Raw genomic sequence first — 27,002 nt, 5'->3', positions numbered from 1 at the left:
GCGACTTACGCTTGCAGATGCCCACATGCAGGCTTGCACACCCGCCAATGCAAGCGTGCCTACACCGCTTTGACACAGCCACACCAGACGCCTCTGTGCAGACATGAACAGGCACACATGGAGTTTCTGCGCATGCAAATAATTCAAGAACATTTTTCTGACAAAGAATATCGTTGTTGACCGAAAAAGCCCATTATCAGCAGTAATGTACAATTTAACTCAACAATTAAGGAATGACACACTGGAAGGCAAGAAGAGTTGCCAAGGAAACAACTATAGAAACACATTGTTGGACCGTATGTTATGTCGAGTGTACAGTGTAATGTTTGATTGCACTATGGTCCTAATCTAATCTGTGGGGGGGGGGGGGGGGGGGTGGGGTGGTTGAGAGATTTCCAAGGTTCTTTTCATTTTTCTTCGGTCCTTGGCGGGTTTACTCGTTGAAACTCTACCAGGCTGGTGGGATGGGATAAAGGCATCTTACAGGACACGCCGATCTTTTCCCAGTATCCATCAGGTGTGTAAGCCCAAGGCTTGAGCTAACTGTGGCAATCCAGTATACAATATGTCGTCTTACTGGAGTATAGAACTAGAGCTCTTGCGCAACGGCAACTTTTTTCCCCTCAGCATCTGCGACCCGTATCTCTCCAGGAACTCCTCGATCAGCCTACATTTCAAATGGACAATAATGGTAAACAAAGTCTAGCCAAAGCCAAAACCATAAGCCACTTGAAGCCCAGGTCTACTTACTGGCCACAGATAGCCTTCTGGGAAGCCGCCACCTCAGAGTCAGGGAATGAATCCTCCAGTCGGAAACTCAACCAAACATACAGCTCCAAAACCTTTCATTCGTTTCCAAGAAAGGAAGATGAAGCTTTTAGCTAAAAATGAATAGGTTCTAGGCAGGGTCTGAAGAATCAAGCAGCTTCAAATATCATGGTTCTTCACATAGTTCAATTATGACCGCCTTCTTTTGTTTGATGCTTTCACATAAGCAGTGGGAGTAGTGAAACATATATACCTAATTAGCTGACCTAAAAGCAAATATCCTTGGTTCCATCTTGGATAAATTAGAGATCCTTAAGTAATTTGTCTTATTTCTGCTTAGCTCATTTTCTCTAAACATCACAGCTACATCACATTGTCCTTTCTTAGTCATCTATCGTCAAAATTCACCCACAACCTCCTTCCCTTATCTGATCAGCAAGCCTCTGGAATTGCGTAAGCACAAGCACTAAGCAGCTTGTTTTCTAGATACTCATTGAAGCAAATGATACACAGGTACAATTTTGACTCATCTGGCTTTTTTGTTGCGAAATTCTGATCGCACATTTTCCTGAAGCTGCTGATAATCAACAGCTAATCCCTGCAGGCGCAAAATTCTAGAAGGGAATTTTTTTTTACACTAGTTCCAAAGCTTGATTTAAATTGATAACTTGGCAATCTAGACCTCCCCTTTTGGCGTGCCTTGAGTCTCTATATGCACTCACTCTGTCACTCAAGCCTATGAGTCGGTCTTACTGACTTTCTAGGATTTATTCCTAATTTATCACTTATAAAAAAATAAAAAATGGACAATTAAATTGATAACCACACATTGACAGTCTCAAATGAATGTCGTTGCAAGTTCGCACCAACAGAATTCTCCTATGAGGCTCTATTCTTATTTCAGACCCTTCACAAATTTTGATCTATCTAAACAAGCTAGAATAGACCTCTTTCCAATCTAAAAGAGAAACATCTTAACCAGCAGAAACGCATGTCGTATAACACTCAGATGGGCGTGCGAATATTCTAACCTTGTGAATTGATTCAAGTTCCTTCATTGCTGTATGTGTTTTTGGTACCTGAAGTGTCCCCGGAGTAAATATTTCTCGAAGGTGAACAATGCCTCTCTTCGCATAGTTCTGTGCAAACTGGTTTACCAAAAAAGTACGAGCATCTTAGTTCTCCGATTTGGAATAGCCATAAGTATTCCCGAAAGATCACCAGGATTTTAACCGTTCATCTAACCTGAATAAGACCTTGGGTTGAGATGTCATCATTCACATCAACTGGACTGCAAAATACATGTGTTAATGAATTCAAACCTCATGAATCAGCATCATTGAACTACCGCAATACAATAACATGCCAATTGCCAAAATATCATGCAAACAAGTTTTTACTGGTAGGTAAATGAAACTTTGAAAGAGTAGGTTTTCCCTTTTAATCGTGTACAATTGTGTGCTTGCATACATACATCGGCAATAAGGGGGAGGAAGCATCTTATTATAGGCAACTCCATTATGACAAAATAGGTCAAAAGATGACTAAAAGCAACTCTACTGGTGAACGGTATTACCTGAGACAAAAAAGGTACTTGTCATGCAAAGCGAGGGGCATCTCATCAACAATAGCGGCTACTTTCTGATATGTATTGAAACAAGGTCAATTACGATGACTATCTTAACTGGCCAAAAGAACAAACCTATCCTGCCACACCACCTACTTTCTTATAGATGAAGGAACAAGAGAAAACATACCAACATATCTTCGCAGTTAGCAATGAAGTAGTTTTCAGATAGCTTGGCATTCTCCAGAAAATGCTCCTGTTGAGGATGTTCGAAGAAAAATTTAAAAGTTGAAAAGGAATAGAAAAGAAAAGGAATGAAAAAGATTCACACACCAAAGATTGCCATGTTAAAGACAAAACAGAAAGGTCACAGGGTGTTGACAGTTTGTCTAATGATTGACCTTGTACCTTTTTTCTTTTTGATAAGATTGACTTCATCATCATAGCATAAACTGTTCCAAGCCCCGGACCACAGGCTATAACAGGACTAGACAACTCGTACTAATCATGTGTGCCCGTATTTCGCCACATCTAAGTTAATTTGTTGGAAGCTACAATTTGTATCTACCCACTGCACAATTAACACAATGAAGGGTGAAGTAATTTGTTAATATTCGCCATGATGCTCACTGGTACCACTTGTCTTTTTCTCCGCTCTCTTGATACTTTGGTGTCACGCAGTCAAGAAAATAAGAGATGATTTATTTCAACTTGTGAGCTTAATCATTCTTTCTTCAATTGAGGAATAATTTCAGGCAATTTTTTTATTGCAATGTATAAGCAGTCCCTGAAGCATTCTATCATTTTGGCTAGTAATGCATTTCATTTTCCTAGTTTGTGTGCCAGAACAATCATTAGTATCGTTATCCAATCAACCATCAACGATTTCAGTTCATCAGGAAAGGACATCATGAAATGTAGCTATAGATTAGTTTAGCCCCATGTAAATCACCTGATTCTCTTGCCCTTTATGGGTGTCCATACAGCTAAAAATGGACATGGGAGACCAAAACAAAATAAAGGATAAAGGGCTCTCGAGGACCCAAGTAGCCTTAAATTAGCTACAACTAGACAGGAGTAGGTTATTCATTGTTTTGGCTTGCCTTTAACCATCCCAAGAGCCAGAACCATGAGTACAAAAGGTTAAGATGAGAAACTTGACATCAGTACCAAAGGAAGGCAATAGAGGGATTTAATTAACTAGCAAGCAGAACATCTAGAATCGAACCTAGAGAAAAATCAACCTACCAATATCTGCCGAAAACCATATTGTGGGTTTAAACGCGAGTACATCAGTAAAAGATCGAAGGTAGGGAATAATCCTGCATGCTGCAAAATAGAACATGTGGGAAAGTAAGTACGTTAGGAATATCTATGATTTTTATTTTTGGTAACGAATATCCATGAATTTTGGTGGGACTATAATTGGCCTTAAAAACCACATGAAGCACAGGCACATAGGTATTGTCGCTATGATCTCTCCAAGCATGAAAAGGTCACCTCTAGAGTAGGAGATGGGGCATTCAGAGCTGCATGAAGCAACGGTAAATCCTCTTCATCAACACAAGTCACTTCACCGACAGGATATTTTGATCCATACCTGCCGGCCCTCCCTACATTAAAGCCAATTTACAGATGGTTTTATATAGAGCATCACTCCCAAAATGTTCCACGCAATTAGTAATCAATAACAAAATCACATTAGAGTTTGGGCGATGTACAGACATGACATACAAAGCATGCATCTAACAACTAGCTGTCACCAGGAGAATATACTACAGTTTTATAGCTTTTACAGTATTATTCCCCCAATTCTCATGAATAAGTTGACTATTTTAAACTTATAAAGTACTCACTCTTTGTAACCAATTTCACAAGTAAACTATATGTAGTGAACTTTAAGCAAGAACCTGAGCAAAGGGGATATAAATACAAGATGGCTTTTGGCGCACTACCCATAGGTCTAAAAATTCCAATGACATATTTCCAAAGCCTATTTACCATGGTGGACAACAATATGGCCAAAAAGAAGCAGCACAAGCAACATATAAACTAACAGTTTGTGACAATATTAGGCTCATCTGTACGTGGTGAGCCTCACTTTCAAAACTGATCAACCAAAAAACTCCAACTAGCTCATTATAAACTATATGCTGCATGAATCCAATAACATGTTTCTACCTAAGCTATTGAAGCATCAGAATTCCATTAGATCTAACATATTTATCTATTTTTAATGACATTTTTTATAAAACCCTCAAGCAAATAATGTTACGTTGATGGGTACTGACAGCTTTGTGCTTTGTTGATGAACTTTTGCTTATTGGTTAAAAAGAAAGCATCAGCAACACACAAGCATTTTCAGTGAACTTATCAAACATCTAGCTGTGGCTTGGGCGTTGGGGCATATTTTCCCAGTGAAAATAATGTTCAACCATCACAACCCATCTAAATAGCAACATATCAAGACCTGATCATTGAAAATCGAGTCATAAATAGACTTCATACATGAGAAAAAAGTAGAAACAAAATAAAGTAAGCAGAATTTTGGCCCACAATAAGGGTAAAAAAAAATTACACATATATAAGCCCTCAAGTAGATGCAAAGTATACTAAGGGTAACAGATGATGTCTTTATTTTGCCGACATGAAAAACGTATTTACCTGCAATTTGCTTGATCTCTGGAACAGTTAGCTCACGAAACTCGAGACCATCGAATTTTGTCATCGATGAAAATATGAGCCTGGAAATTTGCAGATTGAGACCCATTCCAATGGCATCACTAGCAACAAGAACATCGAATTCGCTATTTGCATCATTGAACATGGTTGCCTGCAGTCCTAAAGAACATGCATCAGAACATCTTAATTATCCAATGCTTTCAAAACACATGAATATGCATTCTCTATGAGAGAGAGAAAGAGAGAGAGAGAGAGAGGAACAGAAATCAGAATTTTAAAGCCACAAAGTGCGACTATCATTCAGGAGAAGAGATATAGAATCCACAATGCATGAGCACATCTAGAATTCCAGAAAGTGCACAAGCCAGGAGGTCTCATTTAAAGCTCTGGCAAAACAAAAAGAAAAGAGAAAAGATTTTCATGTAGATAATGGAAAAGGAACATGCTATACAAAATACAAAAAGACGTCTTACATAAATCACTCAGACCATTCTTATGCAGGTTATATATCTCTAACAAAACATTAGTTACATTTACTGGCAAAAAAATTTCAGGAACAGTCCTCAGGGAATATTAATACAAGGCCTCATTATAGCCATTTCTGACAATGCTGCAATTGACAAAATGCATCAAATGCTACATGGTGCATTTATTTCATCATCTTCTTGTTTGTGGCTTTTGGAATTACATGCTCCTGAACCTCAATACGTGAACCTCTACAAAAGCATGAGCTTGAACTTTAAATTGAAACCCCCAATAGTTCCACTAGTAGAAAAAGCTGATCGATATATTAATTCGACTGATCATGAAATTTGACGAGAGATTTTGTGGTGAGGAAAACCTTCACAAAGATTTTGTGGTAAGGAAAACTTCAGTTTCACGTTAGTTAATCTCCATCAATAGGAAATGTCAAAGAGTGCCTCTAGGGCACTCGTTAAGAGTCACTAATAGTGCTTTGAAAACGAAAATATTTCTGTTTGAAATACATGACTATTTTGAAATGTGTTATTACTCAATTACCAAAGTGATCAATAAATATATAGGTATTAGAATAGCAAAATCAGCATTTCAATAAAATATCAATGAAAGCTCAATTAAAGCATAACGAAAAGGAATACATAACTAGGACTACCGATCATTCAACCAGCTCAAGTGACAAATAAGCTTTTCTTTTCATTTTAATGTTTAATGGACTCCAGTTGCCTAGTTGCGCCTCTTCAAAGCAGGCAAAAGTTCACAGGAGTGAAATACTACCTGTCTTGTTCGAGTCTGAGGTGGCAATGAACCATAAACAACGGCACAACGACGCTCTCCCCCTCTTTCAATTTGCTTCTACATTGCAAAAGAAATGCTTACACTTTAAAGGTGGGTTACTAGAATGAATTGATATTCAGTTTAATGAAAATTACAGCCAGATGAACAGGAGTTGAAAACATATAAGGGGAAGAGATTCAAAACCTTTAATCGGTAAATTCCAGGACGGGAAAAGGTGACCATGCAATCGCCTTTTTGTATTTCAGAAAAAGATCCCAGAGGGACTTTCAGTGGGACCAGAGGAGAAAGTCTCTCATAATAGTGAATCTAACAGACAGCAGAAAGCAGAAAAGGTAATAAGCAATATGCTCAAAGCAGGCCAAAGCAAGAAGACATCAACATATTGGTAGGTAATATATTGCAACAAGTGGAGATTTAAGTTTACCAGGACATTTATTTGCATAAGAAAATATTTGAAAGCCAAAGTCATTGAGACATGCGATTTCTAGTCTATAGCCAGTACCAGCTACATGGAGTGGCCAAGGCATCATTTCCTGAGCTACCAAGGTAATTGTGTTTCTTGGAATCATAAGATAATACATCTCTCACAGAAGGATGAAATTCCAAGAGATGTCATGCACAAAATCTCATTAATTAGTACATCCAATTAAGTGTACATGGCATATGTTAGTTAGGGAATTGAAAGTATAGGAAAAGGCAAGTCAGATTTTCTTGAAGCCATTGACACTGAGAATTAATTGCTACAAAGTCTTCCATTCTTCATACTGACTACAAAATTTCGCGTCATTAGTACAATATATCTTTCTTGAGTTGCCACTAAAAGCTATAGCAGAAAAAATCCCATCTAAATACAAAAGAAAAGATGTCAGTACCTCAAGATCATCGCCTGTCACTTTCACTATATCTTCAACAAGAGCAACTGCCGCTGCATCTCCGCAAAGATGGAGCTCATCAGCAGCAAGTCCCAGTAGTGCTCGTGTAAACGAATATCCCCTCGTCTTACATCCCACCATCTGAAAATGAGTTCCTACAGTTAGAATTCTAAACAAAAGCTCATAAGATGAAGAAAAAGCAAAGCCTACATATCTGTGAATTTGGTATGAATTTATACTGAGGCAAAAGGTGAAAAGATCGATAGATATTTGGCCGCAAATCGCATGATGTTTCCAATGTGTGCTCATATTTGTATCCTAAATTAGCTTTCTTAAGTTATTGATAGCAACAGGTATGAGATATTTAATCGATTTTATGTACTATCCATTAAATCAACATTCCACCATGTTCATGATCTATTGCACTTTTAGTGAATTTAATTCAGGAGTTATATGTTTCACAGCAAAACTGTCTCACGAACCAGTCAACAACATGCCTGGATTTCATCAATGACGGCACAGTGATAGTCTGACGTAACATCAGCCATCTCAACTGTCATAGACTTGTGCTTTGCGCCTTCAACTTCCTCCCTCTCTTGTCCCGTAATCAAATCACAAGGAACTTTTGCCTTATTCATTTGTGTAGCCACTTCCCAGGCCAACAACCTCAAGGGACCGCAGTATACACCTAAAGTTTGTAAAGTTATTCAGAAAAACAATAAATCTTGGGCAAAATTGCAAGTAATGCATACATATTAATCACGTGAATCGACAAATTCCCTACCTACAGAGAGGGCCATAAACACATTGTCTACGTAAAACTAAGAATATTAATTGAAAAGCCTCCCTCAACTCCTTGCATACAAGTCAACTACCACATTTCCTATTCCAACAAAACAAAGTTTCACATGCTTTAGACGTAGACCGGCTATCCACACATGCGTACTTGCAGTAAATGGCTTTTGCATGAGAACCACATGATAATCTCTGTTAAAATTGGCTGAAAGTGTGACACTTCTTACTATATATAAAGTTGTGACAACTTGTTTTAACATTCTGAAAGTTAGGCAGGTACTTTGAAAATCTGCCTTTCTATACATGGGCAGGTGATATGTGATTTTTCCACTAATCAAAGTACTCCGAAACATAAAGAAAAGCTTGCCTGACAAACTCAGCTCCAGTTGCTTCAGTGCAGAATGTGTTTTGCCACTGTTAGTCGGGCCTACATGGAGAATGACCATGCGCCTTTTCTTCCGCGCCACGGGGTACCATGTATGAGGACGACTGGAAAATTGCACTTCTTCATAATGATGGAAATTAAAAGATTGCGGATGCATATTGAGGGTATGAGTTGAAAAACAAAGTTGAAGAGATAAACTTTTCAGTCAACGTTGCTTGACATACCATATGCATATAAATGGACCAAGTACTAGATACATCGGTAAACATAATTTTTCATTGCCCAAAAGAGCCATCGATCAAAAAATGATTTATCCCACTACAAAAGTAGCTTCCTCACATATTAAAATATATTCTAGAACAAAAGGAAGACAGTGATGCTTGGCACTGACAAAAAGAAAGGCAACATGAAACAAAGCACTTTAAACCAATAAGGAAAATGAACTCGTGGAGAAACAAGCAGATGATATCGTACGTTAGGTCTGTGAGATCCAACTTCTTGGAAATGCTGCAACTTCCATCTTTCAGGTCTGTGAAATCAAACTTTCTGGTGCTGCTACAGCTTCCATAGTGCCTTCTCGTCTTAATTACCCCCGTTTCACATCCGCCCTTCAATTCCAGCCACAGCCAAAACGACTCCACATTATCTATCAACAGAAAACACCATACCAAAAGGTGCAACGATACAATCAAATCATAGTGCCTCCATAAAGTTTGATGCAAGGACAACGTTTTCTTTTACTGGAAACGAACACACAACAAAATCTACAATGTATCGATGTTGAAAAAGCCAGCGTATGGTCTCCTGTTGTACAGTGCTCACATGACCTCATTAAGTAGGAAGTTGCACTAGAATACCTTGCAATTCTTGCGTTTCGATCATATCCATGCAAAACAAAGGTTATTCGCAATCATCAACAAGTAATGTTGTCTACGCAAATTGCGATCTAACACCATTTTGATCCGCAAATATCTACTTGCGAATGTGACAATCAGTAATATAGACATATTTTACAGACAATACAGACATATACTTCAGTTATATTGAATAGCAAAAATTTCTGTCAATGGAGTTTCGGAAGGAGCGAGGATATAGCCTATACCAGCAAACTAAAATTGGTGAAACAGGATATTGGCAATGTCAAGACATTGACCAAAGTGCCTGACTTCGTAGACCAGTCTACCCAATTATAAGAACTGCATAGATTTTGGTGGATATCCATACGCATTTGAAATTGGTTACCTCTCCTGTCCCAAGACCAAAAAGAAAAGTACTTTCGGCAGACAAGATCCTACTTCTCACATTACACCTCGAGTTACAGAAAAGCTAGAAATCCAGCATAGAATCAACACATTAGCTATTTCTTGACAGATGACTGAACAATTCAATACCATATCAATAAAACAGAAACTCACTACTCCAAAAAAAGAAGAAAGAAAACAAAAACGGTCCCCTGGTTGAAGTCTCCTACCTCAATAGATGTATTCTCAGGTCAGCTAACCCAAACCAGAAAATGCCCAGAAAGAAAAAGGCAAAGAAAAAACAAGAGAAAGCAAAAGCATTTTAATCTGAGCTACAATCCATTAAAGCAATGAAGCAACAACAGAGATACAGAGCCATCAAGAATTGGGCAGAACACGAGTTCAAGGTCGGACCTTTGAGAATGGGAGGGACACCCAGAGCCGAGACTCGCCGCCGGAGCAACAGAGCAGCCATGAGAGGTCGCGGGAACCGCTGTTGGTGGCGATACAATTCGTGGGTTTGAGAGTTTATGTCACGGACGAGACGTCGCCGAAACGAAACGGGTGTCACCGATTCTTGAGGCTTGACCGTAATCTCGGAGATGGAGAATATGTTGGAAGAACCAAGGAAGCGACAGACGGAAGACGTCCGCTTCACGTTCGCCGAAATCAGCGTCCGCCCAAGCATGTGGGGGTTCGCCGGACGACCAGCCGATTCGGTCGTGTATAATAAAGCCATCGAATATGCCCGAACTTCTTTTTATTTATACGATGTCGTTCTTACGCTTTCACAAATAGTCCCTGAACTTTAGCCCAATATGTAATATGGTCCCTGAACTTTTAATTTATTTAATGGGATCACTAAAATTTAACTCAGTGTGCAATGTGGTCCATGAACTTTAAATTTATTCAATGTAGTCTTTAGACTTTTGGTACATGTTAAGTTGGTTTCTAGATTATATGAAATTGTTCAATGTTGTCATTTTATTAATTCAAGTTCATGAATTAAATTGAACATTTTTATATAATCCGGAGATTAGATTGAACATGTACAAAAAGTTCAAGGACCACATTGCACATTAGGCTAAAGTTCGAGGATCACATTGAACAAATTAAAAGTTCACGAACCACGTCACAAATTGAGCTAAAATTCATGAACTATTCGTGTCATCTTCTTTTTTGTTTTTTAATGCTCTTTGAATTATGGATTCGTTTATTCGTATTAATCATATCATTAACTTGTAAATATTAGATGACGTGGTTGTTAAATGGTCGTTAAATACCACGTTAGCACCTAAATGGTAGCCTCGTGAAGCTTATGTTTAAAGAATTTGTATATTTTAAAAAAACAGAGCTATTTTCTGGAAAGAAATTAGGAAAACAAAATCTTAAAATTCATCGTTCCAAGCCTCTGGCGGAGCATAGGCCGAGCCACGACCAGCCGGCGCAAGGGTCATTCTCCATGGAGAAGAGAAGGCGCAATGTCTTCTATTAGCTCGGGTCAATTTTTTGGCCAAATTTTATTTTTGTCTCATAAAACGGCACAAAATTTCCCTCTGACTCAAATTCTTTTTTGCCTCGTAAGTAGGAGCCCGATTTGGGTACCGACTGAAAGTGGTGATTTTTTACGAGACAAAATAAAGCTTTGGCTAGTTTTTAGACCTAAGTTAAAGTCGGTGCTTTCTTCACGACATAAAAGAAAATTAGGGCCGAAATCACCAACCGAGCTAAAGTTGGTGGTTTTTAATAAGACACATAAAAAAAGTTTGGGTTGAAAATTGAGATCCGCATTAAAGTTGGTAAGGTAATTATGCTCATTTCTCTCTTACGAGGCCCCATGATTCCTTTCCGGTGGCAGCGGCGCCATCAAACAAGGACCTCATTTCATCATAATATCGAAATCCGACATATCGAAATTGTCCTGCTTCTGATTTTTCCTGATAAGAAAGTATAATTATCAAATATTCAAGATGAACATAGTTGATATTAGCATGGACGGAGCAGAAACATGTACTGGGATGTTGTCAATAGCATAACACCTTGAATAACAAGAACAGACACAGAACATTGTACAGCAGCTCTGTGGGCTTATCTTCTCCATCTGATGTCTCATCACTTGGATCTCCGAACGCATCCAATTTCTCGGCACCGTTTTGATTGGCGGTTGAATCTCGGTGCAGTGTGACATTTGCGGAGTTGGCTCCTCCTAGAGCAGAAGCTAGCTCGCCGTCGTTTGGCATGATCGGTGGAAACACTACCGCCGGAGCGCCATCTGCGATTGCGAGGAAAAATGAGAGAAATTTTCGCAGCCTTGCTTAAAAGAAGTGAAGAAATTAGATATTTCCTTTGTTTCTATAAAATTGTAGTTTATTGAGTAAGGTATATTGTTTTTTTGGAGATCAGAAAGATTTCAAAGCAAGAACACTGCTCTTGCATCGCTAGCAATTCTCTTTCTTGACTGGTTCGATTCAATCCATGGTGTCGCATTGCCAGCTTTTTACAAGTATCATATCATATACAAACGTTACATCAGTTTTGGGCAGTTTAGGTTTTCTCAAAAACCAGACTTTTGACAACCGTGACTAGGGCTTAGCGTGCAAAAGTTTACCTTGACAAAGGGCCAGAGGAGGTATTGATAGATAGCAGTTCGACGATAGCAACGAGAATCCATTTCCGGGCAGCGGTTCGGAAGATGTGAACAGGGAGCAGAAGCAGTCAAATCCTTCTCGAATCACCGCATTAAGGGCGATGCAGCATGTTTCTATAGAGCCCTCATCTTGCTTTGAGCACTGCTTGAGGCCTATTTTCTCCACATGACAGCCTTGAGATGGTGCTTGCGTCGAATACAGTATAAGAGCTAGACAAAAAGGCAACTTGAAGAAACTTAGGCAGCTCGAAACCATGATGTTCATCTTTTTCTTCTATTCAAGTTGCTGTAAAAATTCATGACCTTCACAAGTTTATGAACATATGCAATGCAAGTTCTCTGATCAGGAGGGACGATTCGCATGCTCGGGCAGGCGCTTGTGTTATTCCCAGAATGCCCCGGTCATATTCACAACGACATGATCTAAATGGAACAGTTAATGTCGACTTCTTAGTTTATAATTGTCGAACACTATCTTAAAGGGCGGGGTGGGAAAATCGGCATATAACACAATGATCTCACAATAGTCAGAGCGTGAAAACTTTCTCCCTCAACTACTAGGGAGGTTGAGATTTGTGATAGGAGCATGTTGCATGCGTGAAAGCGTGAATCTCAAATGGCTTCAAAGCTCTCAGCTGTTTCGCACTTAGAGAGCTCATCCTTCTAACTGAAAACAGGTCTGGACCGCAGACCGGACTCTTTTTTCTGCTAACACGGAGTGACAAGATGCATTCTCGAGATATCTTTGCAAGTTTGGAACGAATTTTATGAATGTATTCTTTGTACTACTCCATTTGTAATTTCTAGCAATCAGATTCAGGCCAGTGCTTTTTGGCAGGACCAACATTGGCTTTGATTCTATGATAAATATCCTCCAGCTCAAGCCTGAGTTCTTCAAACTGTATAAAAGAAACTACATTTTTATTCCCACTCTCATCACTGCATTACAAAACAAATATGATCTTATTCTATAAATAACCAAATGAGACTCTGTCACACGGTATCCTGAAAAGCTCACAACCCCAAAGAATCACCACAGAAAATTCAGAAAAAAAGAAAGATTAATACAAAATCAAGTAGACAATCCCATCATAAATCAGCAGTACTTCAAGAAAGCGGATGCCAATCCAACTAGCAGTAGAGCCGGTGAGAAAACATTGGAGGGCCCAGCGGCTGACGGGTTTACATTGGAGCGGCTCCCAGTGTTTGGCGTCGGATTCACCGAAGTGACTGTCGGAGATGGCGGAGCCATGAGTGGCGGCGTTTCAGATTCTGGGGCCAGAGCTGGCGAGTCGGGTTGAGGATCTGTGGACCCTGCTGCACAAAATCAAGAAAACTTAAACATGCACCTGATAAAGCATTTGTTCATTGATTTTCAGACGTGTGGCTGGTTTGAATATCAGTTACCTAGAGGACTGCTTGCTGGAGAGGATGATGGAGAAAGAATCGGTCCAAGCGTGGCAGGACCTGAAAATTGATGACAAGAGTTCATTAATCAATGATTCAATTGATTGATTTAGCAAATTCTCTTCTCTGTGATGATTGATGACAGATTCTTAAAAGTGTTTGTTTTTGGCTTCCTTAAATTTGATCTACTATCCTACGTCGCTTGTACGGAGTTTATATGCTCCTTATATGCATGTCGTCTCCTTCCACCTATTCGCTTAAACTTTCTGTTGGACATTCTAACATGTATAATAACATTTCTCCATTCCTCAAATATCTCGTGGTAACATCCCTGTGAAATGGTTTTGTAAGGCGGCTGAGATGAGGCAGCAATCCATAGTCGAAAGAAACAGCGAAATATCATAGTAAGTTCACGCTTTATGATTGATTCAATCTATTAACGATGCTGATAACTGCAGAAGCACAACAATTAAAGGCGAAAGGGCGGTACCTGGAGCAGGAAGAGGCGCACCCGTAGCTGCAAGTAACAATGAAATGGAGAACGTTAAATTAAGTCTAGTACAACACTAAGGAAGATATATGATCATATGAGTAGAGAATAAATAAGTGCAAGTGACCCCGAAATTAGTAGGACTAGCATACCTTTGCACTGGAGGGGCACACCAGGCATGTTGCAGGCGCGGGGGAGCGAGATGGCAAGGGTCCGGTTGATGGGCATCTGGAACGGAATGCCACCAGCCACGATGAGGCACATGCAGCCCATCCCGTTGCTAGTGAGCGACTTGAGCGAGTCGCAGCACTGCGAGGTCGGCGACGTGCTGTTAAGGCTGCTGTTGGTGACGAAGTTCAGGCACGGCGTGAAGCTCGAGATCATGGAGGGAGTGCACGGCGTGGTGATCTGGCTGCGCACCGGGATGGTGGTGATCGAGAGCGCGATGGCCACGGCAAGGAGCAGAAGAGAGAGTGAGAGAGGCCTGAAATGCTTCATTTTTGCCTAGTGTTGAAGATGAGTGAGTGTAGGGAAACTGTGCTTGTTGGAGAAGAAAACTGAGAAAATTTTATAGGAATTGAGAATGAATTGTTACTTGGTGATGAGGGAAGGGAAAGATGGTGATGGAATTTATAGGTATTGAGAAGTGGAGGGAAGTATGAGAGGAATTCAAGAGATTCTTATTATTTTTTTATTTTTTTGGGGGCGAATTTTTTGGGATAATGAAGTTGGTGTTGGAGTTAAACTACCTTAACTAACTTTGAGCTTTCAAGGAACAGAGGTGTTGAGGACTTGTGACAAGATGGTTGGATTGGCATGTTTGCCTGTGGACCCCAGTTTGACCTATCTTTTTGGTGGTAAGAGAGGGGCCCTTGCATGCGTGTCGCTTGGTCATTGGTTGCCTTTCAAGGATTAGAGGATTGTAGTTGTGCTAACAAGGGACCATGGGATGGTGTTGACCTAGTGTTACCGTCCTTAACGAACTTGATGTAAGAAAAAAAAAGAATTTAAGGATTGAAGTTTTGAATGATCAAGAGCATATAGAGGGTCTTGTGCACGATACTCTTGAAGATTATTGGATGAGCGGGATTCATTTAAATCAATATGTTGCGGCCCTTATGTCGCATAGACTTCACACGTATGGCTCATCCAATTCAATAATTTCAAGGTCTAAATATATGGCTCTAAGAAGAAGCGTACAGAAAATCTTCAATCGAGATTGGGCAAAACCTTATGTTAGGACTGTAGAGCATGATGAACTAATTTTGCATGATAATTCAAACGGATAAATAGTTTTAGCAGGAAATTTAATTTATTTATTTTTATCATGGATGGGCTTTTTAGGGCTAGGATTTTTAAGCCCAATACCTAATCAACTCGACCCGTCCATTGATCAAACCTAATGAGTGACCGAGACTTTGCTTGTGACTCGTAATCTCTCTTGGGCAAAAAGACTACTTGAAATGGCAATCAAATTAGTTGTGATAAACAAAATTAGTTCTTTCTCCAGCGTTTCAGCAACAGTATTTGCATATCATTCTCTTGCTTGCATAAACCATCCTCCAATATGTCACAGCTTACCAAACACAAGTTCCTGGTCATCTGGAGAGATAGATCAAAGCATGGTGGCAATACACAAGTCCATATCTGAACGATTAATTCTGTTAAAATAATTTCATCACTAGACCACACAGGTCCAACTCATCATGCTCATTACTTCCTGATGCAAGTTTCCTCAGCTTTGAACTCATTTTTATTACAAATAAAACGTATGCCAAATCAGTTGGAACCAACAGTTGGGAGTTGGCCACCTGAAGAACCAAACAGATTTCGTTCACAAAAAGAACCAAACGCATGGACTTGTTCCTGGGTATGCCCAATAAACATGGTCCTGTCCCTAACATCTATGTTTATTACCAGAACCATGAAAATCAAACAAATTTCTGATAACCAGAAAAGATCCTATGGAAGTAGTAGGAGCAGTTGGTGACCCAAATCAACATTTCCTGCAACTCTTCCCTCTCTCTCAGAGATTTCCCCTACATAAAGCCAGACCAGTTGCTCTCTTTCTCTTCACACCACTGAACTAAACTCACAATCCGGGACTTGCAAGTTATCTCCATATACACACATCTTTTGGCATCAGCGCGAAATTGGAGGCAGGAAAGATCATCCAAATGGCACAGACTAAGATGAGAATTGTGGCTCTGATCTTGGCCATGGTGGCTGTAGGAGCGGCGGCTCAGTCGTCAAGCTGTACGAACGCGCTGATCAGCATGTCGCCGTGCCTTAACTACATCACGGGCAACTCCTCGTCCCCGTCCTCGAGCTGCTGCTCGCAGCTCGCCAACGTGGTCCGCTCAGAGCCGCAGTGCCTGTGCCAGGTCCTCAACGGGGGCAGCTCTTCCCTTGGTCTCAGCATCAACCAGAGCCGGGCCCTGTCCGTCCCCAGCGAGTGCAACATTCAGACTCAACCGACAAGCCGTTGCAACGGTGAGTGTGTGCGCACATGGAAAACATCGAAACTGATATTTCTCATTTCCGTCTCCAAATCATTCGATCTAGCTCTTACTTTTTGTACTAATCGACATTCTTTGCAGCTGCTTCGCCCTCCGGATCCCCTGCTGGAACTCCTGATACCCCCAATGCAGTTCCCTCAGGTACACTCTCCATTCTTTATTGTTAGCAACAATTTATCAATTCAAGTATTTCGGTTAGTTAGGCACAACTTTAGTACACAAGCAATAGCATTTAGTGTTGGTACGTTACGAAGAAATGGATAATAAAATCTTAATTCACTTGCTAATCACCCTTACCCTCATGATTTTCTATCTTATCAATTTCGATCACAATTTTGCTGTGAATGCTCATCTTGTTGATTAGAGACATTCCCATTTATTTTTGCAGATTCTGGAGCAAACGACACACCGTCGACCGAACAAAACATACCATTGACCAAACAAGATGGCTCATCAGCAGGAAGCATTGCCGAGTTGTCGATTCCGCTTCTCTTCGTCCTTCTCTTCGCAGCATCATATGCCTGAGCAAATACCTGAAAACTAATTACACTCTTTCATGGCCACCACCACCATTTCCACATTTCTTTTATCATCAGAGTCTACTCATCCATCTTTGTTTTTCTCATTTAGCTCGAGTGGCACATGTATTACATAATTCTTTATGATCTTAGAGGTATATAGTGTGTATTTATGTGGTAGATTTTTTTTATCTAATAACAGGAGTCCTTAAGATTACAAATGGGGCTGTTGGCATGATTTTCAGTTTCAGAGGACGACTTGTTTTATCTGAGTGAAAACTCTACTTTTAAACAGATCGATCAGAAGAACATTCAATACCAAGTGGAGATGGAAATTGAGATTAATTTGTTTTTCGACCAAATTATTTGGTATAAACTTGAGTATTGAATAAAGGTTAAAAAAAAAGGTGATTCTTGGTACAACGATTAGTTGTGACAAAAAAATTTCGTCCATTTTGGACAATTTAGTATCAACCAAGTCCAACAAAAGAACTTGGAACACCTTATCCTTGTGGATACAGATATATTTCCCTTAGACCAAGTCCATGCAAATCGAATTGAATCGAATCGAATCGAGATTTTGGCCCAACAATGGTGATGCTTGACTCTTACTCCCAGCATGCAGCTGCTTTCGACAGATGAATTAACAGTAAAAAGGCGGTTCTTCTATCGTAATTGCAACTATATCTCCTGTCACGAGCTAATCCTGACAATTCATGGACAGAGTGGTTGGTTCAAGGCTATATGCAATTGCGGATTACCTAATCGGCATCTGCCGCTACACTCATATTCTCAAATTGAATTGGTAAATTAAATCTCTTAAAGACAAACTAGAATCAATCTATGCAGATTTGGTAAAACTTAAAATGTTCTAACAGAAGAGCGAATACAATGAAAATGCTCTGAACAAGAGACATACTAACTTTGGAAGAGAGAAGGCTAAACATCACCATGTCTCTAGCTCTTCCCTTCACCATGTCTCAGAACACCCTCCCTCCTAAACCCAGCCTCCAACGCCCTAATTGACCCCACATTCTCAACATCAACAAGAGCCTGAAGCCTCAACAGCTCCGACCACTCTCGGAAAACTGCCGCTGCCGCCATCTTCACCGCCCGCGTCATGATTCCCCGTCCCCAGTATGCCGAGGCAAGGCCATAGCCGATCTGAGATGTCGACCGGTGGTCCCTAATCAATGCCACCGGCCTCACCGAAATGCCGCCGACCAGACGATCATGAAGGCAGATGGCTCTATACCAAGGGTGAGGGAGGACAACGTTCGTGATGTAGCTGATTCCTTCTTCTTTGCTGGTGAAAGTGTCCCAAGTGGAAAATCGGCTCACTCTGTCATCGGTTGCCCTCACCATGAAGTCGTCGATGTTCTAAAGGCCCATCGGCCGAAGAGCGATGTCAGAGAATTCGTTGACGGCCATGGACAATGTAAGGATTAAGGAGGGGTGACCCTTTTACTAAAATTGGATGGTGAGAGCTTTTAATGGAATGAAACTCCTAAGAAAGAAACTGCTGAATTGGTTATGGTACTTGCTCTGGCGCAAGTATTATATACTTATGCCAAGTGATCTTACTGCAACATTACTTGGGAAACACTTTCTTCCTTTTCTCAAAAGATTTGATGTTTAAGGTCAACGGTTCATTGCTAGGAAATGTACGTGCTTGCACAGAAGTCATATGCGACAATGCTGATTGTGGCCACCTTGGTTGACTCCTCTCTAATGAATCCAGATTCAAAGAATCTTCCAGTAGATTATTAAGGGCAAAAGGACACTATAAGTGCCATAAGTTATGTACGGAGATCACTTTAGTGCTATAACTTTTTTTCGGATCACTTTGTTGCCAACTTTTTTTAAAAACGATCACTTTAGTGACAATGCTGATATGGCCGCCGGAAATCTGACGTGGCTCTTTTTTTATTAATTTCCGATGCTAATATGGCTTGCCGAAAATCTGACGTGGCTCGTCGGAAATCCAACGTGGCTTTTTTTTTTGGCCGAAGTCACTAAAGTGATCTCTTTTCCTCCGACTTGGCACCAAAGTGATTCGAAAAAAAGTTATGGCATCAAAGTGATCTCCGTACATAACTTATGGCACTTATAGTGTCCTTTTGCCGATTATTAAGAAACACTACAATTTTTGTCCTATAATTTTTGTCTTAAGTATATTTTTTTGTTTTTCGGTTTCCATACCTCTAGCATTGTTCTTTTTCCCGTGACTCAATAAATACGTTGGACACCCACGTTGGGCGATAAAATTGTCCAAAAAGTCCTAGAATTATTGCCAATTCAGTCTTAAACCTTTTAATTGTATCAATTGAGTCATAAACATTTTTACATTTTGCCAATTGAGTCTATTCGGCCAATTTTGGCCGGAAATCATTGACGTGGATATTAACTGTTCTACATGGCACGATCGACGCTGAAGTAGACATTTTTTAACAATATTTTAATAATTTTTTGAATTTTTTATGATTTTTTCCTTCTTGTTACTTTTTTTGAGTTTTTGGAGTGAGGGCTGGCGACCCTCACTGGTACTGGGGTACATTGATTGGGGCACATCCACAAAAGTGGCTTTTGAACATGACCTACCACCGGCTTAGGTGCAACTGTAACTCAAATGGTGTGTATCTGTAACGGGCTTTCGATCTCTAAAAGGATCTGGTATAGCTACTCAATCTCGATCAAATGATTCTGGATCTTTCTCTACATCTTGAGTATCCATAGCAGGATATAGAACTCAATATCGATCCATTTTGAACTTGAAAGGGTGCTCCATAACTTCAACAAATACTACTTCTAACCAACATCAGCTATTGATCACACCCATCATCATAAGGACCTCTTGGTATGGGCTTGGAGCATTGGGCCCTGGTATTGCTCCCCGACCAACCTAGCAAGGGAACTGGAGGGGATGCTATTGGTGCTAGATTTGGTGCATTCTGGTCCGGTTGGATATGCCAGACTTTTACTAGGCACGAGATCTAGCCTTAAGGGCTAGAGGAGGCCGGACATAGATGTTTTTGGGCCCAAGAAACAGAAGATAGTTTTGATTTTGTTTGGACCCATTGAATCTAAACACATAGCTAGACAAATTTACAGGTAATCTTTTGTTCATAATATATATACACACACGATATTTGTTACTTATACACTTCTGATACACTGATTAACTTTTGTGGACAAGAAATTGTATTGCCACACCTGAAAATCAAATCTCTCGTAGGGATTTGAGAAAAGTCAACTCTTGGTGGCTATTAAATTTGCTGCCAAAGTCAAGTCCTCGTCAAATGATTTTAGTTTATTTTCATGCGTACGAAATGAATCTAGTTGATGAAAGAAATGAATGAATCCTTGTAAGAATTAGGACAAAGGTGTTGATCTATTTGACCGTAGTTGCAATGTAACCTTGACGATGTAAGGATGACAAAGTTAGCGACCGGAGAGTGGCTGTTACTACATCCCCCTCCATTCCCCTAGTGAGTATCTGTAACCAAAGGATTGCACCAATTCAACAAATTGTGGGCTTGATGCCTTGTCATTTGATGGAAACCGTCGGGACATACTTTTCATTCGAGTCGCAAACACTTTTGTTTCCATTAAGAGTCAGTCTTGGGTGATCGTGGTGCATGTGAGCCCAAATCAAATACATCATTGGACAATATCGGTCTCATATGGGGGCAATCTCACACAGCGTTGAAGGAGGGAGGGCAAGTCATAAACTTATTAAAATTTCAAAGCTAAGACAAATCACAATGGAGCTTTTGGTTCTTTGCATATAATCTATTGCAAGCACTTAATTCATCTTGATAAACCCCTAGGGTTAGCGCAATTAGTTGGGGTATTGGAGGATTTTCAGCTCCAGAATTAGAGTCATCCATTCAAATCCCACCAACTACGTACAAATTACTTTTAATTAAGGTCACTTGCATAGGCCAACAGTTTGGACTTAATCTATTCATAAGACTAATAGGCTACGTTTGGTCGTCCGGATTTCTAAACAGGATAGGACCGGATAGGATAGGATAAGAAATCCTGGGATTTCTTCATATCCTGTCCACTGTTTGGTGGACTACGGATTTAAAGTCGGATAGAATAATTTTTTTTTTTTTGCTATTCACGGGTCCGGAGGAGTCGGTGAAGGAAAAAAAATCGAGAAATTTTTTTGGTGAAAGCGCACAAGGTGTGGGGATGAAGATGACGGCGAGTGGAGCGTAGGGTTTCTGGAAAAATAGGCATTAGAAATCCTATCCGGGTCTATCCCATCCCCCCTCGGATTTTTTTATCCGGGTTATATCCGGTCTATATCCGACCTTATACTATCCTGGACCACCACCAAACACAGGATAGGATAAAACATATGATATCCTGACTTTTATCCGGTCGACCAAACGCAGCCATAGGGTCTTTCATGGACCTCCAGGTAGCAGGATTTCCACGCTCATTTCCCTGAATTATAAAATAAATTAAATAGAGAATAGTCATCAGATGGTAAATCTCACAATCAAGTACTTGCTAGGGGAAATAGAAACTTTCTAAGTGGACGATGTTTTTGTTCTTTAAGAGCTAGCTAATCTTTGCACATAATGGAAACCATAAAATCCATATTTGCCTCCCACCGATCCCTCACTTTTTTGCCCTAGATTGCACCTCCGCTATCTTCTGTTCTCAATCCAAGTAAAAACCTTCCTGACTCTATTTCGACCCACTTTACGTCGGTATAAACAGAAGGCCTTTTGATTCGACCCCTTCGAGTCCCTTTCAAGTTATTATGGTGAAAGGAATCTACCCATGTTTTTCCATCAAAATCTTTATTCGCTCCTCCACTATCTTTTTGACAAATTTTGGCATCTTCACCACAAAAAATGTTAAGAAAAAGAAATCGTACTTTGCTATTTTCCCACTTAGTGACGTTCAAAAAGCATAATAAAGACAGGCTTGAAATTTATAAAAAGTGTGTCTATCCTATTATACCTTTATGACATGTGTCATGGAATAGCAACATCCACTACGAGCTGGAGGCATTGTCAAAAGGTTTTCCCGTCAATTTTCTTAACCGTCCGTCTTGTTCCAAGTGCGGTGTTAGCAATTCATTGGACAATGTATGGGAGTACACTTGAAAAAGCAATACATTAATCAATGCTCATTTTTAAATTGACTCTTCAATGTTAAGAAATGAAGTTTAAGGAGAGCAAGGATTCTGTCCGTCTCACCTGGGCCAAGCCAACTCTAAATAACCATAAGTGGTAAATAATTGAGGATGCATCTACTTAGGTATAGCATCACAATTCATCAACTATCTGATGGGAGATTTGAGATGTAACAAACTTTCCAACTTAAACCAATGACACCCTTATCAAAGTTGGCCATATCGGCCAGCAACACTCCCCATATTCGATGTGTGGTTGATATATACTTACCCCCTCCACCATGTTAATAGCTCGCGAGCAGCCACACTTTGTCCAAATGAGGGGTTAGAGCCCCTATCTACAGCCAAATTTGTGTATCAAATGGGATTGTTTGAAAGCATATCCTGTTGGAGAAAGGATTTGATTTGATCCTTTGACTCCACTAATTGATTCAGACAATCGGCACAATCGGCATTAAGGAATATTGATGGAATATTCAGAAGATTAAATAGGAAAATGACATCATGTTTATTTATTTCCTGATTGCTTATTGTACTATAAATACAGCCATGTACATGTACAAATACATATTGAGAAATACAAATTTTATATTACTCCTCTTCAATTTCTGTCATGGTATCGGAGCAGTACTTCCTGGTCTAACTTTCGCTACCTTAGAATTGCCTCCGGTTGGTTTCTGACTTGTTGTTGCGATCCCAATTCTGCAAAACAAATCAGCACCCGAGTAGGAATTCAATTTTTTTTTATATCATACCGAATACCGACAATTCTTCAATGGAGGAAACCCCTAACTCGACTCAACATCAAGATTCAGATCTGGTTGATCCGAATGAAGAGGAGCGGTCTTCTGCGCAGCACTCTGCCGGATCTGCTCCTGCTCCTGTTCAATCTGCTCCTGTTCCAGTTCAGATTCCTAGTTCAACCCAGTGGCCTCCAGTTCATTGGTATCCTATTCAAGGACAATGGGCCATCGGGCCAAGTCAGACAAGGGCACAACATGGTCCACTTGGAGAGGATGGCATTCCAGACCGTGGAACTCCCCTTCCGCAGGAGACCAATTCGAATGGAGGACCGGGTTGGACAGCCCCGAATCACGGACCCGGATCCTTTACACCGGGTTTAGGGACGAATCCCTACCCGGCTTTCCAACCCGGATTTCTGCCCTACTCGTTTCCAGTCAGCAGCGGCCGCCCCGAGCCCGGCGACACCCTCTATACGTCACCGGCCGACGAACCAGAGCTGCGGCTCATCAACCTACAGCTCACCGGACCGGACAACTACAACACTTGGGCTCGGGACTTCCGACGAGCTCTTGTTACGAAAGACAAGGACGGCTTCCTCGACGGAGCCATCACTTTTCCGACCGAAGAACGACTCCAACGGCATTGGCGGAAGTGCAATCAGTTGGTTCGCACTTGGATCGGAAATTGCCTCGCTTCCGACGTCGCGGCCGGACTCCCACCAACCGAGGATTCGAAGGTAATGTGGGAGAACATCCGTGAAATGTATGGGCGCCTTGACCGAGCGAAGCTATTTACAATCACTCAAGCCTTGTCGGAATTGAAGCAAGGGAACCTTTCGGTCACTGCTTGCTTCAACCGACTCTCGGCTCTGTGGAACGAGCTCGAGGCGGCCGAGGAACAGTTGGAGGGACCCGAGGCTACACTCCGACAATATCGAGCAATGAAGGACAGGGAGAAAGTAACACGATTCTTACTCATTCTGAATGAAACATACTCACATTTTAGGTCGCAGATATTGGCGATGGAGCCAATGCCACCGCTCGGCCGGATCTATCAACTGGCCGTCCAAGAGGAGAGCCAGCGACTGGCCACAGCTGAGCACGGACGAGTTGAGAGCATCACTCTCACAGCACCATCGGAACCACCATATCGGAGCGTTACAAGCATCGTCGGAAGCCATGGGAGTGTTCCACCTTTGGGGCTTCATCAAGCGGCGTGGAGTAGAAAAGAAGAGGAGAACCCTAGAAGTTCTTTTCGAACGGACGGTCAAGATCAAAAGGTTGGATCCAACGGCCATCATTTGATCAGTCACTTGAGCGAATCGAATGGCTATTATCAGGCCACGTCAGCCCCTGCTTTCAAGCTATCTCATGGCCCACGAAGTGCCACATCATCACAAAGAGGAAGTGGACCAAATTCCAAAAATAAAGGTAAATACTGTGAATATTGCAAGCGCTCATATCACACTATTGATACGTGCTGGAAATTGCATGGAAAACCAAATGACAAAGAAAAAAAGGAGAAAGATTTTTCAGCTTACCAAGTTTTGGCACAAGGGACTGAAAGGGCAAATCAGACCATTACTCATGATCAGTATCAACATATTATGAGGACTCGAATCAATTAAAGAATACCGACAAAAGTGCAAGTTTTTCGGTATTTCTTTCTGCAATAACAATGTTGTTTCGGTTGATGCATGGATAATTGATTCAGGCGCTAGTGACCATATAATCTGTGATGAACACATTTTTTCTGATGTTCACAAGAAAATTCATTCTTCTGTGACTGTTCGTCTTCCCAATGGTACCATCACTCATGTTACCAAAATTGGAACCGTCCATCTTAGTCCAAACATTATCCTAAAAATGTCCTCTACATTCCTGAATTTGAATTCAATCTCATATCTGTTTCTAAGATTTGTGAAGACAACTCTTGTCGCGTCATATTCAATTCAGAAAATTGCTTCTTTCAGGACCATTCGACTGGCAAACTGATGGGCTTGGGTAGTGTTGCGCAAGGACTATATTTTTGGATAAGCTTTCGAAAGGATTTTGATTTATCAAAAGGCATTTCATGTAATGCTACCACTAGCAATAAAAATTTTCTTTCTCATCGGCGTTTGGGTCATAGTGCTCGTTTTCCTTATCCAAACTGTACAATCTGCCCTTTGGCAAAGCAATCACGAGCACCGTTTCCAAAAAGCACATCTCGAGCTACTAGTATTTTTTCTCCAATTCATGTAGACATCTGGGGTCCCTATCACATTCCACATCATGATGGGTCTTGGTATTTTCTAACAATTGTCGATGATTATACTCGCGCTACTTGGGTGTTCCTCATGCAATCCAAGAACCAAACCTTTTCCAATCTGTCGAATTTCTTTTCCTTGATCAAGAATCAATTCCATAAATCCATTCAAAGAATTCGCACAGACAATGGGCGTGAATTTTTCACTACAGAGTGCAAATCTTTTCTTGCTTCTCATGGGATACTTCACGAAAGCTCTTGCACATACACTCCCCAACAAAATGGGATTGTAGAACGTAAACATCGCCATCTCTTAGAAGTAGCTCGAGCACTTAAATACCAAGCCTCCATTCCTGAAACCTTTTGGGGAGATTGTGTGGTTACAGCGGCCTATTTGATCAATCGCATGCCAACTCGAATTCTTGAAGGACGAACTCCTTTTGAGATGCTCTTTGGGAAACAACCAGAGATTGGACATCTAAGAGTATTTGGCTGTTTATGTTATGCGACGACTGTGGGCCCTCGGGACAAAATGGATCCTTGTGCCCTCCGATGTGTTTTCATGGGATATCCTCCTCTACAGAAAGGATACAGGGTTATGGAGATATCTACAGGTCGCTTCTTTGTTAGCCGAGATGTTGTTTTTTATGAAGATATATTTCCGTTCGAGGATTTGACATCTTCATCTCATACGTTTATATCGGAGCCAAATCATCGTCAGTTCTTATCAGAAGAAGATTTATCTGCAACCCCACAATACATCTTCGTTCCACCGATTCAGATGTCAACAATTCCTGAATCATCAAACCAAGCAGTCGATTCCCCAGTAGCTTTACATGAGGAGGACACTTCATCTGCTCCGCTTGCACAGCCACATATTGAATCTTCTTTATCACCCCTGGAACGATCGATTGCCGAGCAACCCCGACGCTCGAGACGTCCTGTTCGTCCACCTACATGGACTAAAGACTATATATGCCCTACATTGGAGTCTCAAGGTACACATTATCCTGTTTCTTCATACGTCTCTTTTAGTCGACTGTCACCAGAGCACATGTGCTGTATTAGTCGCATATCTGAAGAGCAGGAACCAACTTCTTATGAAGAAGCGGCACGTGACCTACGCTGGCAACAGGCTATGAAGGTCGAACTAGATGCCCTTATTAAAAATCATACTTGGGACATAGTTCCATTGCCTTCACATAGGAAATCAATTGGCTGCAAATGGGTATATAAAATCAAATACAAGGCAGATGGTTCAGTTGAACGCTACAAGGCTCAACTAGTTGCGAAAGGATTCACACAACGGGAAGGTTTTGACTATCATGAAACATTTTCTCCCGTTGCCAAAGAGGTGACTGTGCGTTCTTTTCTATCCATTGCTGCATTTCGTAATTGGCAGTTGCATCAAATGGACGTTCATAATGCTTTCCTTCATGGTGATCTAGACGAAGAAATCTACATGGAACTTCCACAGGGTTTACGACGACAGGGGGAGTCTCGGGTATGTCGTCTTCGTAAATCCCTATATGGACTTAAGCAGGCTTCTCGACAGTGGTATGCAAAATTCACCAATGCACTCATGCATGCGGGCTTTAAGCACTCCAAGCATGACTATGCTTTATTCACATGGACCAAAGGTGCTTCATCAATTTATTTGTTAATATATGTTGATGACATACTCATT

General features: G+C 40.8%; 5 protein-coding genes across 8 annotated transcripts; 1 reads left to right on the top strand and 4 right to left on the bottom strand.

The window, feature by feature from the left end:
* Positions 1-193: 193 nt before the first annotated feature.
* LOC115667133 (DExH-box ATP-dependent RNA helicase DExH16, mitochondrial) lies at positions 194-10,302 on the bottom strand. 2 transcript variants are annotated; one of them, XM_056319374.1, is made up of 16 exons: positions 10,000-10,302; positions 8,819-8,990; positions 8,327-8,448; positions 7,662-7,852; positions 7,165-7,305; positions 6,476-6,598; positions 6,272-6,349; positions 5,000-5,168; positions 3,836-3,948; positions 3,584-3,664; positions 2,526-2,591; positions 2,345-2,409; positions 2,014-2,059; positions 1,800-1,916; positions 751-842; positions 194-667 (listed from the first exon to the last, which is right to left on the bottom strand). In XM_056319374.1, the coding sequence occupies exons 1-16, from the start codon at positions 10,271-10,273 to the stop codon at positions 574-576; spliced, it is 1,944 nt and encodes a 647-aa protein (XP_056175349.1). In that variant the 5' UTR covers positions 10,274-10,302; the 3' UTR covers positions 194-573. The 2 variants fall into 2 exon arrangements, 1 of the variants encoding a protein (XP_056175349.1); XR_008818314.1 differs by lacking the exons at positions 194-667; positions 751-842; positions 1,800-1,916 and having other exon boundaries at positions 2,030-2,059; positions 2,492-2,591.
* A 1,247-nt stretch (positions 10,303-11,549) lies between these two features.
* On the bottom strand, positions 11,550-12,693 carry LOC130140314 (uncharacterized). Its single transcript, XM_056319402.1, has 2 exons — positions 12,194-12,693; positions 11,550-11,857 (listed from the first exon to the last, which is right to left on the bottom strand). The coding sequence occupies exons 1-2, from the start codon at positions 12,495-12,497 to the stop codon at positions 11,610-11,612; spliced, it is 552 nt and encodes a 183-aa protein (XP_056175377.1). The 5' UTR covers positions 12,498-12,693; the 3' UTR covers positions 11,550-11,609.
* Positions 12,694-13,136: 443 nt separating this feature from the next.
* LOC115661709 (non-specific lipid transfer protein GPI-anchored 20-like) lies at positions 13,137-14,723 on the bottom strand. 2 transcript variants are annotated; one of them, XM_030583921.2, is made up of 4 exons: positions 14,282-14,723; positions 14,130-14,156; positions 13,640-13,699; positions 13,137-13,549 (listed from the first exon to the last, which is right to left on the bottom strand). In XM_030583921.2, the coding sequence occupies exons 1-4, from the start codon at positions 14,625-14,627 to the stop codon at positions 13,329-13,331; spliced, it is 654 nt and encodes a 217-aa protein (XP_030439781.2). In that variant the 5' UTR covers positions 14,628-14,723; the 3' UTR covers positions 13,137-13,328. The 2 variants fall into 2 exon arrangements, with proteins under 2 accessions (XP_030439781.2, XP_030439782.2); XM_030583922.2 differs by having other exon boundaries at positions 13,137-13,546.
* Positions 14,724-16,195: 1,472 nt separating this feature from the next.
* LOC115661710 (non-specific lipid transfer protein GPI-anchored 5-like) lies at positions 16,196-17,387 on the top strand. Of its 2 annotated transcripts, none has more exons than XM_056319018.1 (3): positions 16,196-16,622; positions 16,730-16,784; positions 17,032-17,387. In XM_056319018.1, exons 1-3 carry the CDS (start codon positions 16,307-16,309, stop codon positions 17,171-17,173), a joined length of 513 nt encoding a protein of 170 aa, XP_056174993.1. In that variant the 5' UTR covers positions 16,196-16,306; the 3' UTR covers positions 17,174-17,387. The 2 variants fall into 2 exon arrangements, with proteins under 2 accessions (XP_056174993.1, XP_030439783.2); XM_030583923.2 differs by having other exon boundaries at positions 16,197-16,622; positions 16,730-16,789; positions 17,037-17,387.
* A 545-nt stretch (positions 17,388-17,932) lies between these two features.
* Positions 17,933-18,877, bottom strand: LOC115661712 (uncharacterized). The gene has a single exon (XM_056319017.1). The coding sequence runs from the start codon at positions 18,529-18,531 to the stop codon at positions 18,124-18,126; it is 408 nt and encodes a 135-aa protein (XP_056174992.1). The 5' UTR covers positions 18,532-18,877; the 3' UTR covers positions 17,933-18,123.
* Positions 18,878-27,002: the final 8,125 nt, after the last annotated feature.

This window comes from Syzygium oleosum, unplaced genomic scaffold (genome assembly GCF_021117445.2).
Source record: "Syzygium oleosum isolate NSW1041296 unplaced genomic scaffold, Sole_v2.1 Sole_v2.17, whole genome shotgun sequence".
NCBI lineage: Eukaryota > Viridiplantae > Streptophyta > Magnoliopsida > Myrtales > Myrtaceae > Syzygium > Syzygium oleosum.
This window is presented reverse-complemented; position numbering and strand designations above follow the sequence as displayed.